The sequence below is a fragment of the Miniopterus schreibersii genome (genome assembly GCF_964146895.1).
Source record: "Miniopterus schreibersii genome assembly, chromosome: 13".
Taxonomy (NCBI): domain Eukaryota; kingdom Metazoa; phylum Chordata; class Mammalia; order Chiroptera; family Miniopteridae; genus Miniopterus; species Miniopterus schreibersii.
In genome coordinates, this window is record NC_138113.1 from 10,919,508 (window position 1) to 10,939,759 (window position 20,252).

A 20,252-nucleotide genomic window follows, 5' to 3' on the forward strand; every position below is an offset into this window, starting at 1 on the left:
AATATTATTTTCTCTAATTAAATAAGAATATTTATTTAGTTATTAAGAGAACTAAAAACATGTAAATATTATATATATTTTCCCAAATCATAGAACTTGAAGGAGCAGATCAACCATCTAGTCCAGTATATTTGGGAAATGGAAGACAAGAGAGGTTAATGACATATTTAGGTCACAGTACTCATTGGTTACATAGCCAGGACTAGAACCCAGGCCTCCTGATTCCTAGTTGTTATATCTTAGGGGGAAAAGGTGAGGTCCAGACATTTCATTGTGATTCTGATGCCAGAATCATCCAGTTGAGGTAATCTCTATACCCAAATCAAAAGGTTTTTTGTTTAGCTAATTAATTGTAGTAAGAGAGTATAGGTTGAAGGCTCAATACGTATTTGTAATATAAATGTAAACAATGAGGGTCTGATTAAACAGAAGCATTTTTTAAACTCCAAAAGACATTGTTTTTCATCCTACATAAGGTTTTAGTGAAGATGAATAGCCAGTCTTGAGTTATGGTTCAAGCTCAAAATAAATGCCTGTTGTTTGTGAGGGGTTAGACAGTCCTTCTTTGTTTGGTTTTCTTTCAGAGTTTACGGATACACTTTAATATTTACCTACTTCTGTGTTCAAAATATATTGTAAAATATCGTAACTTCTTTTTAATAAGTAGAAATGTTTTTCTCTGGCAGTATATGCTATGGTAAGAACAATTGTGCTTAGACGACTGTATTAAACTCTGAGTTGCTTTCCTTTGCAGCACCAGGTCACAAGCATGTACCTGGTTGGGTGTGGATCGTGGTGGGCATCCTCAACTTCGTAGCCTACACTCTAGGTAAGAAACTGGCAAATACTTTATCAACGGCTGGCGAATCTGTCAGTAAGGATAGCCGCCCACTCAATGTTTTCTCCTATGCTTAATTCATTTTAACTAGGGCTTATTAATATCCTGTCCAATTTAGTAAATATCTTTTTTAGTTTCTCTGTGAAAAATATTGTTATTCATTGGTAGGGATTTAAAGGATAAGATAGGAGTTGGCAGACTACCACTTGTGGGCCAAACTGGCCTATTGCCTGCTTTTGTAAGTAAATTTTTATTGGAATACAGCTGTGCTCATTCCTTTACATATTGTCTATGGCTACTTTCCTGCAACAAAGGCAGAGTCGAGTCGTTGCCAACAGAGATCATATGGCCCAGAATGTCTAAACTATTTCCTATCTGGCTCTTTACAAAAAATATTAGGTAGGTTATTGAAATAAGACATTATTTTTGCCTTAAGTTTGGGAAGCAATACTGACATACCAAATAATTGCAGAGTACTGAGAGAGACACTAGATAGAGCCCAGTGGGAGAACAAATAAGGAAGTGATCAGTTCTTATTTGGTGGAAGGAATGGTCAGGGAGGTCTACTGTACTAGGCCATTCTGTCCATTCTGCCAAGAATGCTTTTCACTGGATTATCTGAATGGCTTGTCCTGCATCCTCGTTGTATCCTTTCCTGCTTTATTTTTCTCCGTAGCACTTAAAATCATATGACCTATTACTCATTTACTTACCTACCTGTTTGTTGTCTGTCTGCTCCAAAATACAAATTTTTTGAGGGTGGTGCTTTGTTTTGTTCACTACTGTGTACCCAGTGTTTAGAGCATAGTGGGTGCTCAGTATATATATAGTTTTTAAATGCATGTGAAGTAGCAGACCCTTCAAGTTGCTTAGATCTCCTCAGATAAAAATGACTTCCACTCATAAAACCAGTATAATCTGGTCCATGATTAAATGCTGACATGGTGGATGACCAGAGCTGCAAGAGTTGGGGAAAGAAGTCTAGAATAATTAGGAAAGGCTTAGTTACATATTTAGGTAGAGGCTTTTGCGTATTCATTATTAAAGATGAGAAGGTTTTAAAATTCTGCTATTTGGTTGCCAAGGACTACAGGAGGAATAGGGAAAAGGTGAAGGTAGCCGGTGGGCTCTGAGTTGGAACATTTAGCATTCATAAAGAGCCTTGTGATATACTGTATCATCTACCAATTTCAGGTCCACAGCTCTGGCAAAAGTCCTGACCTAAGGTGAACTATTTGTTACAAAACCTATCTTGAACTAACATGAGGCAATTTTCAATCTTGACTTATTCTACTAGTGTGATTGTTCTTACATTTTGCTGCAGAAATATTAATGTGTTTCATCACCAGGTGCTGCTTTACGTCCTACTGGGGTTTTTCATAATATATGGAATATTCCCTGAATTACCTTTCTTTAAAAAGAAAACACTCTGAAATATATGTAGACCGCGTACTTTGGAGCTAGAATGGGTTCAGCAAGAAGATGCACAAAACCTAATATGTAATTCATGGATTTAATATTTATTATAACTGCATAGGAGTTGCACTGAAAATAGGAAATTAAGCCAGCAAGTAATGAGAAAAGTCTTAGGAAATATTTTAGCTGCTTAAGGGCAGAAAGACCTTATATAAGAAAGATCTGCAGGCTTTGGGCAGGAGTTTGGCATTCATCCTTTATATATTTCTTTAACAGTGTTTTTGAAAGCCCTCTTTGTCACAAACTGAGCTAGGCCCTGGGGTAATACTATGGTGAGGAAGAAACACAGTAATTATAAGGAATTTCTAATTCCTGAAACCTGAATCTTTACAATTAGCCTAATTCTAATGCACTTAGATAACAATACTGTTTCTTTTGGGGAGAAATTTTTTATAATTCAGACTTTTCCTTTTTAACTAGGTGCTAGGTTTTACCACCCCCCTCCCGCCTCTCCTCTCTCCCCCTCTTCTTTTCCCCCTCCTCCCCCCTTCACTCCCTCCCCAGGTTCCTCTGTTTCTGCCCTAGATGAAGGTGTTCTTACTATACTTTACCCTTCACTTTCTCTCTCCTAATTTCCCTGGTAATCCTGATTCTTAGCACTATTACGATGACTCCCTTGTTTATAGGTAGCTGTTGTTTGTCTTCTGAGTTACGAGTAAGTACCCCTGGGCTGAGTTGCTTTAATTACCGTGTGGCTTTCCCCGTAACACTTCAGTTTCAGCCTCTGGATTGCACTCAGCGTCTTTTCTATCGTCTTGCTCCTGCTGCTGACCTCCGTGTTTCTGTGGACACTGCCACTTACTGTTACCCAGACCGGGAACTTTGGAGATGGCCTTCTTGTCCTTCAGCCTCTCCCCTCATCTTTTGCTACCCTGTCATTTTCACTTTCCTCATATCTCACCTGTCTCCAGCTTTTCATCTACCCTGCATTCCACCTCCGTGTTGGCTTACTGGTAGTGTTCCTCTCCCAGCTTGTCATTCACACTGATGCCAGGGAACCTTTCTGAAGCACTTCATTGATTTCACTCTTGTTACTCTCTTGCTCAGATACTTTCAGTAGCTCTTCACACTCCCTAAAACTTTTAAACCTCCCTTTTATCCTCTGTACACTACCCTCTTCACATAGTAGTTTCTAGTCAGACTAAACTACTTGGCTTTTTCTGAACAGGCATGTGCTTTTCCATCTCAGTGTTTTTGCTGATAGCACTCCCTTCTCTTGAAATGACATACTCCTTTATCTCTCGTCTACTGAAATCCAACTCATTCTTTTTGTCCCCGCTCAGATTTCACCTTGTCTTCAAAGCCATTCTAGATCACCTTAGCCTGAAGAGAACCTGTCCCTTTTCTATACTCTTCTATGAGTTGTGATAACTGTGTCTTTAATTATCATGTTTTTTCATGTTATCAATCTTTTCATTGTAAGATTCTTGTAATCTTTACAAAATTGAGACTAGATTGCATAGATTCAATAAATTCTTACATTCACTGCAGCTTACTATGTACAAAACTTACTCTGAAAGCACTTAAAATTGTGGAGGTGGCTGAGCTGTAAAGAAGTGCCTGTAATAGCAACCAGGATGAAATAGATGTTGTAGCTGAAGTACGGAGTGTTTTTGGATCCTAGAGCAAGGAGCGGTTAGATGAAATATAGTGCATAACTATTGAATGTTTTCTGGGGGCTTTAGAATTTGTGGCTAGTGGAACAATTCAGTTGTTAGGCAGATCTGGAGAACTTCAGAGTCCAACTAGAATGTGTCTTCCTCAGATCTCAAATTGAACCATTCAGTGTAATATAACATTTTAACTTTTAGATTAAACTTAGAGAAATTACCGATTTTACTTCTGAAACCTTTGAGTTGTAGGAATTAAAGGTTAGATTTTTATAGTACTGGCTGGTAGCTGTACTTTAGTTAATTAACATTCCTGTGATAAGCTGATGTGTTTTGTTTTGTTTTCTCCAGTTTATTGAAGAAGACTGTCTCCATATTAGTACACGGATTTGACCTTTTCCCGTGGTGATGTGTTTTGTTGCAGATGGTGTGGATGGAAAGCAGGCGCGCAGAACCAATTCCAGCACCCCCTTGGGGGAGCTTTTTGACCACGGCCTGGATAGTTGGTCGTGTGTTTACTTTGTTGTGACCGTGTACTCCATCTTTGGACGAGGATCGTCTGGTGTCAGTGTTTTTGTTCTGTATCTGCTGCTGTGGGTGGTTTTGTTTTCTTTCATCCTGTCCCACTGGGAAAAGTATAACACAGGGGTTCTTTTCCTGCCGTGGGGATATGACATTAGCCAGGTGGTAAGTATGTGTTTTAATTTAAATTTTCAACATTGCATCTATTTTGGGGGGAAGTTTTTGTCATTCTTTCTTTAATGCCCTCTTTTGATTAGAACTGAGGTGTACTTTTAAAAAAGTTCTTTTATATTATTTTTACTTATTTATGGAAAATTTCAAACATAGACAAAAGTTGAGAGGATAGTATAGTGGACCCTTATGTACCTGTTACTTTAGCTTCAGCAGTTACCAACACATGGCCAGTCTAATTTCATGTATACCCTTTCTCACCCCCCAGTTATTTTAAAGGAAATTCCTGAAATTATTGATAAATATTTTACTATTAATCTTTTAATGGTAAGAGCTCTTTTTATTTATTTATCCTTACCCAAGGATATATGTTTTTTTAAATTGATTTTTAGAGAGAGGGGAAGGAAGAGAGAGAAACATTGATGTGAGAAAGAAACATCAATTGGTTGCAAGCCTTTTTGTGCCCCAACCGGGGATCAAACCCGCAACCTAGGTGTGTGCCTTGACCAGGAATTGTGAACCCGCCACCCCTTGGTGTATGAACAGTGCTCCAACCAATTGAGCCACCCAACCAGGGCAGTAAGAGCTCTTTTTTAAAAAACATAAACACGGTTGGGCGTTGTCCTGTGCACTGAAAGGTTGCTGGTTTGCTCCCTGGCCAGGGCCCATGCCTGGGGTGCAGGCTCCATTCCCCGTGGGGCCTGCAGGAGGCAGCCAGTTGATGTTTTGCTCTCACATCAGCGTTTCTCTCTCCCTCTCCCTTCTTTCTCTGAAAATCAATACAAAATCTTAAAAACAAAACAAACAACATAAATACAATGCCATTATTACACCAAAAAATGAACAGTTTCTTAATGTTAATAAAATTCCATTTTAACTGTTGATTTGTAAAAAAAAAAAAAAAAAAAGATGTAAAAGAAAAGATACGCACATAACTGTTGGCTCTTTGTCCTTGTCGCCAACTTTTCGGTGATTAGCAAGATTTGTTTTCTCTTACTTAATAGGCTTGCTCTTAACTCTCTGTGCCTTTGAATCATGCTTTTTGTGTTGCCATTTTGCCCATTTGCACCTAAGGCTCCAGTAAAGAGTAAGAAGTTGGGATGTTTTTGATAAAGAAAGTGACTGGGTGGGCAGATTGGGTCATCTTATGGCTTAACCAACTTATGAGGTGCCTTAAAGTGTTCCAAATGATGGCCAGTTGCTTGCATTGTCTAGAAGTTGTTTATTTTATGGCATTGTTGGCAAGAAGACTTGCAATGATACCCAGTTTAAGCATACTTCTTGCTTTTACTAAAAGTATTTGAGTAGATTTATGCTGCATAAAGCATTATTGATTTCCTGATCTTTCCAGCTGTTAATGCCTCTGTATGCTTTTGTCTGCATTTTCCTTCCAGACTATTTCTTTTGTCTACATAGTGACTGCGATTGTGGGAGTTGAGGCCTGGTATGAACCTTTCCTGTTTAATTTCTTATATAGAGACCTATTCACTACAATGATTATTGGTAAGAAGCTCCATGTTGAAGCCTGTTTTAACATCACTTTGTTATCAAAGCCAGTGTTTGATTATAACAAGCAGCCACACCCTTTCCCCTCCCTGACACCCTCCAGCAAGCAGGACAGCCCTACAACCCTGTAGGATTTCAACCTAATTAGAGAAAATAAAGGTGTCTTTGTGTGTCTTTTTGTTGTTGTTGTTCAGCATCAGGGTATTTTTAATAAGAAGAAAATACCAAAATAGATCACACAAACTTATAAACTATTTAAATTAATCTAGATTGTATTGGAGGATTCACATCTAGGTGGCATTATATCAAAGATGAAGATTATTAATTTGTAGGAAATAGAATAGAGAGTACTTTCTAATATGTCCACTCCAACAAGTGAGCCTCCGTTCATCCCCGGTGTCCTTGTGCCACTGAATACTAGGTAAAGGTTTTAATCATGGTGATGGTTCCCTTTTGATTTTAGCTGAAGGCGAGGGATCTCTACAGGATGAGTGTTTGCTATGGAAAGAGGCAAAAAGGAAGAGGAATCTAGATTATTTGGGGGCATCAGGAGTGGTGCTAAAGACCTTTGTAGAAGTAAAAAAGCAGACTTGTTGGCTATCGCTCTGTTCCCTTATCTAAAAAATAACCCTGTCTCTTTGTGTTGGTGAACCTTGGTAATGGAATAGGAATTAGGTAAGGTGTAGAAACAGCTGGGAAGATAGTGCCTAAGGCATTGGCTTTCAGAAAAGAAGTAGTTTGGGCCTTTTTTGTGGTTCTGAACCACATACCTTTTAGGAACCCTACTGTAGTCTACCAAACGTTCACTTTTTGGTACCTATATAAACTGATTTCTTTACCTTGAAAAGGCTAGCTATTCTTTATCTCCCACCATGTAGTGTATCTTTTGATTTAAGCAGCTTATACTGTGGCAGGTTTGTGCATTTTACATTTAAATGTTAAATTTAAAGATAAGGCTGAATTCTCTGATATGACATATAGTTTTGAATGTTAAATGAGTGCTTTATTGGGCACATAATTTTGTTAGTAATTTATAAGTTTATCTGAATTCTTCTTTCTGAAATAAAACAAAAGCCCACATATTTCAGTACGAATAAGTAAAGTAGCTTTTCCAGTACTAGATTTGAGTAGACACAGATAAAAGGGCCTTAGGGCCTAAGCTACTTAGTTTCTGCTGATAAAGTTGGTAGTGCTGGTGTTGGGGTGGCTAATGTAGACTAGAGCTTATGGTGAGGCAAGGAATGACCAAAGGTTGGTAGGAGGTGGAGTGGCTCCTGTTTGCCATTATGGAAGGCTGCCTTCTTTGGGTACAACAGGCAGGCCACCTAGAGAAAAAGCAAGATTGCCCTCTCAGTTTTCCCCCCCTTTTTATTATGAAAAATTTAAACATCTATCTATACTCAATTCTTTCTACTTTTATATGATAAATCCCTATGTCCCATCATCCAGCTTTAACAAGTTTTCAATTCAAGTGCCAATCTTGTTTCAAATGCACCACTAGCCCGTAACCCTTGGGTTATTTTATAACATATAGTCTTATAATTGCCCACTATTTACCATTTTTACTGCACTTCATTCCTTTCTGTATATCTTAAAATATGGTGTTCTTTCTCAGAAGTCTAAGGTACTTCCTTTAGCGTTTTTATAGAGCAAGTCTGATAGCATTATGTTCTGTTTTTGTTTATGTGAAAATGTTTTGATTTTGCCATAGTTTTTTTCCCTGTACCACTTTGAATATGTCATTCTAATGTCCTGTGGCATCCACTGTTTCTGAGTCAGCTCATACATCATTGTCAAACTGTATGTAATGTATCATTTTTCTCTTGTTGCTTTTAAGATTCTTTATTTTTGGCTTTTAGAAGTTTGATTATGATGTACATAGGTTTGGTTTTCTTTGTGTTTGTTCTTGGTGTTTGTCGAGCTTGTTGGATCTATAAGTTAATATTTTGACTAAATGTGGGAAGTTAATCAACTGCAGTTTATTTCTTCAGATTCCTTTTTCTGTCTCTCTTTTCTCCTCTGGGACTCTATTTACATGTATGTTAGACATTTACATGATATTGTCCTACAGGTAATTTTATGAAGCTTTATTAATTTTTCTTTAATCTTTTTTTTCTATTTTTTTAGTACATGATTTCTATTCATCTGTCTTTTAGTTCACTGCCTTTTTTTCTTCTGCTACCTCCCATAGCCTCCTAAAGTTTTCTTGTGAATCTTTCATGGAACCTATCATTTAACTTCTCATACTTTTCAGCTCTAGATTTTCCATTTGGTTCTTTTTATACTCCATTTCTCTGTTGAGATTCCCTCTCTGTTCTTTCATTATTGCCATATTTTCCTTTAGTTCTTTGAACATATTTAAAATAGCTACTTTAAAATCTGTTTGCCAAATTCAGCATCTGGGTCCACTTGGGAGTAAGTTTCTGTTGACTACTTTAAAAAAAGTTTCTTTGCATTTTTTATTTTGCTAATTGCATTCTTACTGTGTCTGTTAATGTGTTCCTCTGCCTCTTGTTTTTCCTATAAACTAATACATAGTTAGATCTATAGACTTGGTTAGTTGTAAGTTTGATTTTGTTTGTTTGTTTTGGCAACAATACTTATTAGGTAATGGTACTTTTAAGAGATACACAATATCTAGTTGTCTCTCTTTATTTTGAAGTGAATAGTGATCAGAGAGAGAGTGGAGTTATTGTATATCCATTCCCATCTATTACAAAGTTCTGCATCAGCTCTTTACCTAATAGTGTTAACAGACATTAATGATCATTGCTTAGGAATCCATTCATTCAGTGGATAGCGGGGGATAAAGCTTGTTTTTAATAAAATATCTCATAAATTCATACTGATAATTCTAAAACAGACTTGATGATACAGATTTTTTTACTTAACCTCATTGATCTTACATTTGTATCCTTTAAACTGTGACAAAAGTCTTTTTGTTCAGTGACACAAAATATTTACTTTATTCTACAAAATGCCCACAACAGTCTCAGAATACAGTACCAAAATCAGCAACAATATGGTTACTGAAAATTGTTTAAGATTGTGTTTTTTCAAGGTTCCATTTATCCTTATGGTTTATCCTACTAGAGATGTCCAGTCAGGTTACTATAGTTTAAAGTTACCACTCTGTGGCTATGCCACCAACTGGATATACACATTTTAGTTTGTTTCACTTTACTTTTTAGAGATTACTTTTTCTTTTAAAATTTATTTTTTCTTTATTTTATGTAAACTATTTACATGATTACAAAGTCATATATATATATAATAATCTAGCTCGTATTACTACCGTAGTCCTCCCTTCCCTCATAGTTAACCATTCTTAGGTTTGAATTTTTGGTTTATCTTTACATTGTTTCTTAATATATGTAAATGTGTCTGTGTCTGTGTCTGTGTGGTTTTATCACCCCTTTTTATAGATAAATGGTAGCATACTATTCATTTTTTATTGCACTTGCTCCCCCCCCCCCACTTAATAGTGTATCCAAGAGATCACCATGTAGTCATGTATAAGGATCTTCCTTATTTCTTCTATAGGGCCTAGTGCTTTATTGTGTGGATGCACCACAGTTTATTCAACTAGCTTCCTACTGGTGGACATTTGGGTTATTTCCACTCTTTTGCTATTACACAAATTGCTGCAGTGAATAGCCTTGTACATACATATGTCTCTTCATACTTTTGCCCAAGTAGTTTAGAAAAGATCCCTAGAAGTAGAATTGCTAGTAAAGGACAAGTTATGCAATTTCACTAAATATTCCCCTATTTCATTCTGTATGGGTTGTATGATTTCAAATTTCCACAGCTGTGTATGAAAATGCCTATTTATTTACAGTTTCACCAGCATAGTATATTGTCAAACTTTTGGATTTTTGCCAGTCTGATAGGTAAGAAATGATGTATCTGTAGTTTTAATTTGCCTGTCTTTTATTTTACGAATGGACTTTTCTAGTGTTTAGGAGCCATTCGTATCCATTTTTTCTGTATGCTTTTTATAGATATAGCCAATTTTTGCGATAGGATTGTTAACCATTTTCTTTATTTTTAGAAGCTCTTCATACATTAGACATATTGATCTTTTTTTTTGATATAAATTACGGTTCTCCCCTTGTTTGTCTTTTTCACTTCCCTTAAGGTACTTTTTTGTCTTGGTGGTTTTAATTGAAGTTCCTGTTTAATAAATAAGCCTGGACATGTGAGGAGCCCAATATTTTATGTGACCATGTTATCCCTGGAGTGTATCTCATTCTATTCAGTTATTTTTTATGAATTCCACTCTTATTTTTCTGTAGCTATTAAGCTTCCTATATTATGAAGTCTGGGCCTTCCTATGGCAATATGGAAGGCAGCAGGTCTGCACACGTGTCTATCACTATAAGTATTTAAATGAACAGTTAAGTACTCTTTACAGAATATACATTAAGTGCTGCTTAGAAAAGAAATAGTAGATGCATTCTTTTTCTTTGGCAGCCTGTATGGAGCCCAGGCTTTTCTACATGCTTACTGTACTTAAGATAAAGCTATTTCAAGATGTTTTAAACTACCAAATATTCTTGGTAGCAAATATTTTGCAAGCTTCTCTCAGCCTATTTCTAACACCTCTGAGCTACAAATAATTCTGTGTTAATTCATTTAGCTTTGGCTCCCTTTCATGGAGTCAGCTGCTGAAAATTTCTGCGGATTTTGAGGACACAGCATATCTTCTCCTTTGTTTCCCTCTAAAATCTAACTTGAGGGACTTTGTTCCAGTTGGACTTGGAAATAGCAGAGCAGTTTATCTTTTGAAATGAGACTTCTGTGTTGTGGATTCCAGTCTTTTCATCTGTTTTAGCAAAATGTCGTAGGAATTGGTTTGAAGGGATGCTTTTCTACCTTTGAGCTTTACAATCATAGCTGCATTGACACCCCCCACCCCCACCTCCCAAAGCCAAGTATAAGTCACTGAGAGTCCAGAGTGGACAAACTAGGGCTAATATGTTGAGTGACAATGAATTATCCAAATGAAGTGTCCAGAAAGTGCCACATGTATTGATCTGGAGTTTGAAACAAAGATCATGAATTCACATCTCTATAGATTATAGAATCAGAATTTTAAAGGTGCAAGCGATACTAGAAAATCATTTAACTCATTCTCATGCAACTGAGAAGTCTGAAGCTCAGTTGTCTGATTTGCCTAAGAGGAGCATAACTAGACTTTGGAGTCATCTGCCGGAAGGAAGCTTATAATTAAAGCTGTAAGAGAGGTTCTCTGAGGGCGAGTGGGAGCACCATAGAGCACCCAGTTAGGAATATGCAGGGGGTACAGTCCCCACCAGGAGACCAGATGTGATGGTTGGATGTTAGCTGGGACATTGGGAGAATGGAATCACAAAGGCAAAGGAGGAAAGAATTGCCATTAGTGGATAGTCCATGGAGTCATCTTACCTAGAAGTCAGGAAAGAAGAAAGGATACTGAATTCGATCACTAGGAGAGCTTGGTAAATATCAAGAGTGCAATTTCTGCAGAGTGGGAGGCGGGATGAACAAAAGAGTGCTGAGGAATTAAGGCAACAGAAAATTAAATTTTGGCGAGTGATAGGAAATAGTAAATAGTGAGGACAGAAGCAACAATGGTAGTGTTTCTTGGGAAGGCCATTCTTGTTTTTAGGTTTGAGGGGAAAGAAGTGAATGCTAAGGAGGTAAAAATAAATATAAATGGGAAGCAGCAGAACCCACTAGTCATCCCCTCTTCCAACAGCTCACCTTTATTGAGCAGTATATTATATACCAGGTACTATTGAGATGTCTTTACATGTAATAATTCATTTAATTCTCCAAACTCTATAGGGTCAGTACTATTATCTCTATTTTATAAAGGAGGAAACTGAGGCAGGTTTACTTACCTGAAGTCATGATGACTTCAGTTGGTGGCACCACCAAGGTTCAACTCCAGTCTGGCTCCTTGAAATCTCTGCTCTGAATCAGCAAACTGCTGCCACCCTTCCAGTTGTAAATGTTGTTCAGAAAAGGATTTTAGTTCATTACAGAAGTAAACTGGAACCTGAGAATTATTGGGTCTAAAAATATTATACATTTTGTATGTATGTATTATAAAAGGCACTTGAATAATAATCATGATGATTTCAATATTCTTCCTTTTAGGTTGTGCATTATGTGTGACTCTTCCAATGAGTTTATTAAATTTTTACAGGTAAGTATTTTATTTTTTAGTTGGGTAGGAAATAAAATCCTTAGAAATTGTTATTTAGATTAATTTTAGGATCTCTTTTCCTTTTGGAATCTGGACATTTCGAAAAGGTGGTGAAACCTGTACTTGAACTAGGATGAGGTTCGGATAATTAGAGTCTCGGTGGTGGCTGTGTACAAAACTGCTCGTTCTTGTTCTTTTGTTACAGTTTTGGGCTCACCAGACAGTTTCTAATTTGTCATTTTTTGTGAGTGAATCTATCCACAGGAAGGCTATTCCTGTTGAATGTTGTTACATTTACATTCTGTTTTTATAAATTATCTCTAAGTTTACTTAGCATGATCATAAAAGACAGACAAACAAAAGGAAACAAAAGACTTCTGAACTTACGTAGTTTAGGACCAAGCCCTAGACCTGTGCTGCCTCTTCTCAGGTGGCATCATATAGAAATTCCTGCCTGGGGAGGAGTGGGGTTTGGGGAGGGAAGTTGCCCAGGTGGTTTCATTTTTCCGATCTATGCACTTCCCCACCTTTGTGCGGCCGCGTTGGGTTTCTTTTTGCAATCTGAATATATTCTGCTTTTTCCTTCCTCAGTATTTTTGCTCCTATTGTTTCCTGTACTTGAAAAAAATGCTCTTGTACCTCCTACTTCATCCTTCAGGTCTCAAATCTGTCTGCAGAATCCTCTCCATGTCAAGCCAAGCTCTATGAATCTTCTCTGTTTATTGCAGCTGGCAGTCATTCATAGGAACCATAAAGTTTAAAGCTCTGAAGGCTGCAGAGCTTTATTTGAGTTATTTCCCCCCTATCTTGTAAAGATGAGGTCCTGCTCTGGCCGATTTTGCTCAGTGCTTAGAGCATCGCCTGCAAACTAAAAGGGTCCCGGGTTGGATTCCGGCCAAGGGCACGTACCTTGGTTGCTTGGTTGCAGGCTCAATCGCCAGCTGGGGCGCATGTGGGAGGCAACCAGTCCATGTGTCTCTCTCACAGCAATGTTTCTCTCTCTCTTCCTTCCACTCTCTCTGAAAAGCAATGAAAAAATATCGTTAGGTGAGGATTAAAAAAAAAAAATGAGGTCCTGATTGGGCAACATCTTGGCCAAGGGCATGCAGTCAGTGGCAGGAGCGGGGCTAGAATTTGGGGCTCTGTGCAGATGAGCAGATGTGCCTCGGGACCCTAGAGGCGATCAGCAGTCTCATTTCAGAGTCTTCCCGTGAATTCTCTTGCACTTTAAGTTCTGTGTCACTTGTATCAGAGCAGCACTGTGAGGTTCTCTTCTCGTATTGCTTTGTGTTCATTTTATTTTCCCTATTCGAATATAATCTCATAGAATGGTGATTTTCAACCTTTTTCATCTCATGGCACACATAAACTAATTACTAAAATTCTTCAGAACTCCAAAAAACATTTTATTTTTTGCCGATCTGACAGTAAAAAAAGGTATAATATCTATTCATTCACACTGGACGGCTGTTGTTGTCTTGGCTGTTGTCATTTTTTTTTTTCTTTTTCATTGAATTTATTGGGGTGATATTGATTAATAAAATTATATGGGTTTCAGGTTGTCACTTTTTTATTTGACAATCTCAGGGAAAAGAGGTCAGTGCCCCTGACTAAATAGGTATTACGTGTTTTAAAAATTCTGTGGCACATGGGTTGAAAATCTCTGTCATAGAACAAAGACCAAGTTTTATTCATTTTTACATTCCAGGGGTAAAAATGGGACTGGACTGGGTCAGAGGACTTTAGTTCTAGTCCTGGCCCCGCCACTTGGTAGCGAGTTATGTAAATTTAAATTCTTACACCCTCACTTGAGCTGTCTGTTAAAATGGGGTTAGTAGTGTTAATTCTTACCTATGCCATAGGATTGTGGTGTGTATAAAACTAGAGAGTAAGTTTGAAACTACTTTAAAACTATAAAATACAATTATAAGTTTTATATGTAATAATGTTCTTTGCATTACTTGATTTTTTTCCAGAAGCTATAAAAATAACACCTTGAAACACGGTTCAGTCTATGAAGCTCTGGTCCCCTTCTATTCTCCATGTTTGCTGTTCGTTTTGTCTACAGTGTGGATCCTCCAGTCACCTTCAGATATTTTAGAGATGCATCCTAGAGTATTCTACTTTATGGTGGGAACAGCCTTTGCCAATATCACAGTAAGAATTTTCTTCTAAAAACCATAATATATGTAAGGAATATATAACTGAATTGATCATTTCAGAAACCTTATACAGATTAGAACAAACACATTTTAATTTAAAGCTATTTTAATTCAAAATTTGAAAACATCATAACCTCGAAGACAGAACATGCTGAAATTATTTCATTTTTCCTTTTGAATCCAGTAGGATTTAGAGATGGCAGTAGCATTTTGGAACCATAGCATACTTGAATATTTTTATTTGGTTGTCTGCTGAAGAGTTCATGGAATAATTTATAGATTCCTTTTAGACTGTAAATATTGTTAACAGTGTCGTTGAAATGGCAACAGATCTAATGATTAGTTTAGGGAACTTGAAAGGGGCCTTTGTGAGAGAGAAAACACATCACACACACACACCTCCCACACTTTTTTTAATCAACTTATTTTTAAATTAAGAACATGGAATTATGAACTATGTAATAAATACAATATATGTTTAAAAATCAGGAGTTGAGAAAAGACCCTGATAGTTTGTTTTTTTAAAAAAAAATATATCTTACTGATTTCAGAGAGAGGAAGGGAGAGAGAGAAACATCAATGATGAGAGAGTCATTGGTCGGCTCCCTGCTGCACGCCCCCTACTGAGGATCAAGCCCATAACCCGGGCATGTGCCCTGATGGAGAATCGAACCACAATCTCCTGGATCATAGGTCAATGCTCAACTGCTGAGCTACCTCAGTCAGGCAAGACCCTGATTGTTTTGACGGCCAGGGGAGCCTGTGCTCCTGCTCAGGCCAGGTCCTTAATGCATTTTTTATTTTCTTACTTAGCCACCGAGCTTATGTTTCCATGTATAAAAAGTATTTATGAAAGAATAAAATGATATTTGAGTAAGGTGTTGAAAGTAAAGGGAGCCAAAGAGGCTGTGAGGTTCTAATACGGTAATAAAACTGAATGGGAGGGAGGTAGTAGCTCATCTCCATGAAGAAATGTCGTTGTGGGGGGGGGTGGGAGGCTGTTTTGAAAATTAAAAAATAACAATATTAAAATTGGGAGAAACTTTTACCAAGTGAAAGAATGTCTTCTATAGCATCCTTACTAAATGATTTTATACTCTTCTGACACACACATGGCCTGAGGGGCCACAGGTTTGGGGGTGGGGGCAGAAACCCAGTTGTCCCTTGATTAGTGGAGACTACTCAATGTAATGTAAATGTGTTGGCTCAAGTAGTTGAATGCGTCTTAAATGTTGGAGTGAAAAGTTTTGAAAGTGGTTTGCTAATTAAATTTTTATCCCCCCCCCCTTTTTTTTTTTACTGACTTCAAGTGTCAGCTGATTGTTTGTCAAATGAGCAATACCAGGTGTCCAACTTTGAATTGGTTGCTGGTTCCTCTCTTCTTGGTTGTCATGGTGGTAAACTTCGGAGTCACTTCTTACATTGAGAGCATTCTTCTGTATACATTAACAACTGCTTTCACTCTGGCCCACATCCATTATGGAGTACGAGTGGTGAGTAATCTAGAACAAAATTGGGTCCATTTGGTTCTTATAAATAGTGGAAAGAAGGTGAGGGAAAATTTTAAAAGAAAGTTTGCTTATTATAGTAGCTGGAAAAGTTTTGGTATATTCTCTAAATTTTCTATAATATCCACATGTGTAGTTTTAGATGTTGTTTCTCTAATGAATATGTTATAATAACTACAAATAATTTAAAAGCTGGATAATTGTTATAAGGAATTATTTCTTGTTTTTAAGTTGGCAGAAATGTAAACCAACTTATGTTCTTGGTAAATAGAATTATAAACTCTTTTGCCCAGCCAGTGTGGCTCAGTAGTTGAGCATCGCCCTATTATCCAGGAGATCAAGGTTTGATTCCTGGTTAGGCACATGCCTGGGTTGTGGGCTCAATCCCCTGCAGGGCGTGTGCAGGAGGCAGCTGATCAATGACTCATATTGATGTTTTTCATTTTTTAAATTTATCTTTATTGTTGAAAGTATTACAGCTATACCCCCCTTTTTCCCCATTGATCCCTTCCACCCGGCATCGGAGCCCTCCCCCAGGCCTTCAACCACACTATTGTCTGTGTCCATGGGTTATGCATTATTTGCATAAAAGTTCTTTGATTAATCTCTCCCCCCCCACTCCCTCACCCCGCCTTCCCACTGAGATTCATCAGTCTGTTCCATTCTTCTGTGTCTCTGGATCTGTTTTGTTTCTCAGTCTATTTTGTTTATTAGATTCCACATATGAGTTAGATCATGCAAGACTGAATCAGGAGGAATCAGAAAACCTGGATAGGCCAATAACAACTGATGAAATTGAAGCAGTAAAAAAAAAAAACTCCCAGCAAACAAAAGCCCTGGTCCAGACAGCTTCATAGGGAAGCTTTCTAATTCTTTTAAGTTGTAGGGTTAGATAGTTTACTAAAAATTTTTCTTGCTTTTTGAGGTGGGCCTGTAGTGCTATGAACTTCCCTCTTAGGACTGTTTTCGCTGTGTTCCATAGATTTTGGGCTGTTGTGTGCTCATTTTCATTTGTTTCCACGAAATTTTTGATTTCTTTCTTGATCTTATTGGTAACCCATTCATTGTTTAATAACATGCTATTTAGCCTCCACATGTTTGAATGTTTTTGAGTGTTTTTACTGTAGTTGATTTCTAATTCCATGCCCTTGTGATCTGAGATGCTTCATATGATTTCAGTCTTCTTGAACTTGTAGAGACTTGTTTTGTGTCCTAACATGTGGTCTGTCTTTGAGTATGACGCATGTGCACTTGAGAGGATTGTATATTCTGCAGCTTTGGGATGAATAAATAGTTCTGTAAATATCAATTAAATCCATCTGATCTAGTGTGCCATTTAGAGTCACTGACTGTTTCTGTGTTGACATTTTGTCTGGAAGATCTATCCAGTGAAGCCAGTGGGGTGTTAAAGTTCACGACTATCACTGTATTGCTGTTGATCTCTTCCTTAAAGTCCTTAAGATTACTATTGATAGGTTCTTATTTATTGCCATTTTAATTCTTTATGCCTGAGTTTCTCTCTTTATTATTACAGCAGTCCTTTTAACATTTCTTGCAATGCTTCTATTTCTACTTCTAATTACAGCAGTCCCTTTAACATTTCCTGTAGTGCTGGTTTGGTGGTGATAAATTCATTTAGCCTTTTTTTGTCTGGGAAGTTCTTTATTTCCCCATCTATTTTGAATGCTAGCCTTGCTGAAAAGAGTAGTCTTGGTTTGAGATCCTTGTTTTGCATTACCTTGAATACTTCTGCCATTCCCTTCTGGCCTTTAGAGTTTCTGATGAGAAGCTAGCTGACAACCTTATGGGAGCTCCTTTGTAGGTAACAGATTGCTTTTCTCTTGCTATCTTTAATAATCTGTCTTTGTCTTGAATTTTTGGCATTTTAATTATGATGTGTCTGGGGGGTGGGCCTCTTAGGGTTCTTCTTGCTTGGGACTCTGTTCTTCCTGAACTTGTGTGACTTTTTTCTTGACCAGGTTAGGGAAGTTTTCTGCCATTATTTCTTCAAACAGGTTCTCTAGCCCTTGCTTACTTTTGACCTCCTCTGACATTCCTATGATGTGAATATTGTTGTGTTTCATGTTGTCCCACAGCTCCCCTGGACTGTCCTTTTTTTTTTTTTTTTAATTGTTTTTTTCTATTTGGATCTCTAATTGAATGATTTTTTTCTACCCTGTCCTCTAATTCTCTGATCCAATCCTCAGCTTCCTCTAATCTGCTGTTTATTGCTTCCAATGTATTCTTTATTTCTGCTATGTCCTTCTTCATTTCTGACTGGTCATTTTTCATAGTGTCCATATCTTTTTTCATGCTGTTGAGCATCCTTACAATCAGTATTCTGAACTCTATATCTGATAGATTGCTTATCTCCATTTCATGTAGCTGTTTTTCTGGAGACTTTTCTTGTTCTTTCATGTGGGGCTTGTTTTTCAGTCTCCCCATTTTGGCTGCCTATTTGGGTTTGTTTCTATGTATTAGGTAGGCCTGCTAGGACTCTCAGTCTTTTTGGAGGGTCTCTGGTGCAGGCCAATGTCAGACACTGTTTGTGACTGACCTTTAGTACCCTGTTTACACATATCAACAAACCACAGCTTGAGGTACCCTCTGCTGTGGCTGAGTGCGTTTGGACGTCACCAAGATGCACACCAAGGTCTGCTTTTCCAAGGCCTGGATCTAGCAGCAGATCAGGCAAAGACTCAGCACTCTGAAGTCAGCCTCTGCCTGCAGGCTGATTAATCTGATTCTCTTAATGAGCCTTAGTGAGGCTGTAGAAACCACCAGGTAGGGCAAGAGGTTTTCCAGCAGGGTGGGGCAATTGCTTCCCCCTCAGGCAAAAGCTGCTTGGAAGGTAAATGTATGCCTCTGCAGTCTGGAGGAATGACTAGGCACAGGAATCTAGAGGGATGCCCTCTGAGCTCTGTCTTCAGAACCCACGACCCCAGATTCTCCTCACACAGCTCCAGTCCACTCAGCCCTCCTTCTGCTGGAGCCCAAGGTGAGTGGCTGCACATGAAACTTTGTGCATTGGCCCTTTAAGAGGGTGCCTGCATTTCCAGCTGTCTCTCCCTGACAGACAGAAACCCAGCTGCTTTTCACAGCCAGATGTTATGTGGGCACCTTTCTCAGTTCTGGTGCTCTTGGCTGGGAAGCCTGGACTGGAGTTTAAGCCCCAGAATCCTCAGTGGGAATCCCCCACAGCTGAAATATCCCTCCAGACCTTCAGCTGCTGCCTGTGGGAGCCCAGCCAGCCCTCTCGTGCCTCTGCACTTCCTACCAGTCTCTGTGTGGTCTCCACTTTTCCTCCTTGGCTATGTGGGTGCTCCCCAGCTCATCTTCAGTTGCAGTTGATTATTCAGGATGGTTTTTCTATATTTCAGTTGTGATTCCAGTTTGGTCCTGGGAGAGTGTCATTGTAGCTTCCATTCAGTCCGCCGTCATCTTTAATCCACTCATCATTGATGTTTCTCTCTCTCTTTCTGTCTCTGAAATCAATAAAAATACATTAAGAACAAAAAAAAGAATTATAAACTCTTTTGTGCTTTTAATTATACAAGACTAGATAATTTCATTTGTTGATTATTTTTTTGTGTGTTTCTTTAGCTTTAGGGGCATTTTTGTTGCTCTTTCACATAATTTGGAGAGAAACCGAAATTGGTTTTGTAGCACTGCCTCCGTTCCCCTTCCTGCCTGTGGTAAGGGAGATTAGAACTTCAGACTTAAGGAAGGCCTTTGCATTATTTGAAGTTTTACTTAATCTGTGCTATTTCTGAGTTCTCATCAGGAAAAATAATAAGGCGAAATATAGAAGAGAAAGGATTTAAGAAATATTATGCAAACTGTAATAGTCTCTTTTAAAATAAGAAACTAGTTTTGTTACCAGACAGGGGACCTGGCCCTGAGGGACTCTGCCTGTAGCCAGCCAGTAGTTATGGGTTCTTGACTTCTTGCAGGAAAAATTTCACAACACGAGTCCAGGTGACTATGAGGGAACATTTATTAAAATTGGGGATAGTACAACAGAAAGGTCTTAGCATAGAAGAAGCACCAGGAGAACCTAGGCTGGGCTGCCTTAGCCCTCTGGGAAGTCAGAGAAGAGTCCTTGGGAACAGGTTCAAGTGTTAGCCTGGGATAAGCTGCTGCTGTCCATTGCTCCACTAGTTGCAAGTCTCCTGGGTCCCTTAGAGTTTAGGAGATGCATGCCTGTGCCGGAAGAAGAGGGGAAAGGGAATGGGGGCATGCTGTTCCCCAGAGGGAGAGTGC

The 20,252-nt window shown here is 38.2% G+C and overlaps 1 protein-coding gene across 1 annotated transcript in view; it reads left to right on the plus strand.

Moving 5' to 3' along the window:
• SELENOI (selenoprotein I) overlaps positions 1 to 20,252 on the plus strand; it is a 40,575-nt gene that overhangs the window by 14,023 nt on the left and 6,300 nt on the right. The window contains exons 4-9 of the mRNA XM_081156377.1: positions 755 to 829; positions 4,349 to 4,611; positions 6,012 to 6,120; positions 12,271 to 12,319; positions 14,296 to 14,476; positions 15,792 to 15,974. Coding sequence (XP_081012503.1) covers positions 755 to 829; positions 4,349 to 4,611; positions 6,012 to 6,120; positions 12,271 to 12,319; positions 14,296 to 14,476; positions 15,792 to 15,974 — 860 coding nt within the window. The remainder of the gene's footprint in view (positions 1 to 754; positions 830 to 4,348; positions 4,612 to 6,011; positions 6,121 to 12,270; positions 12,320 to 14,295; positions 14,477 to 15,791; positions 15,975 to 20,252) is intronic.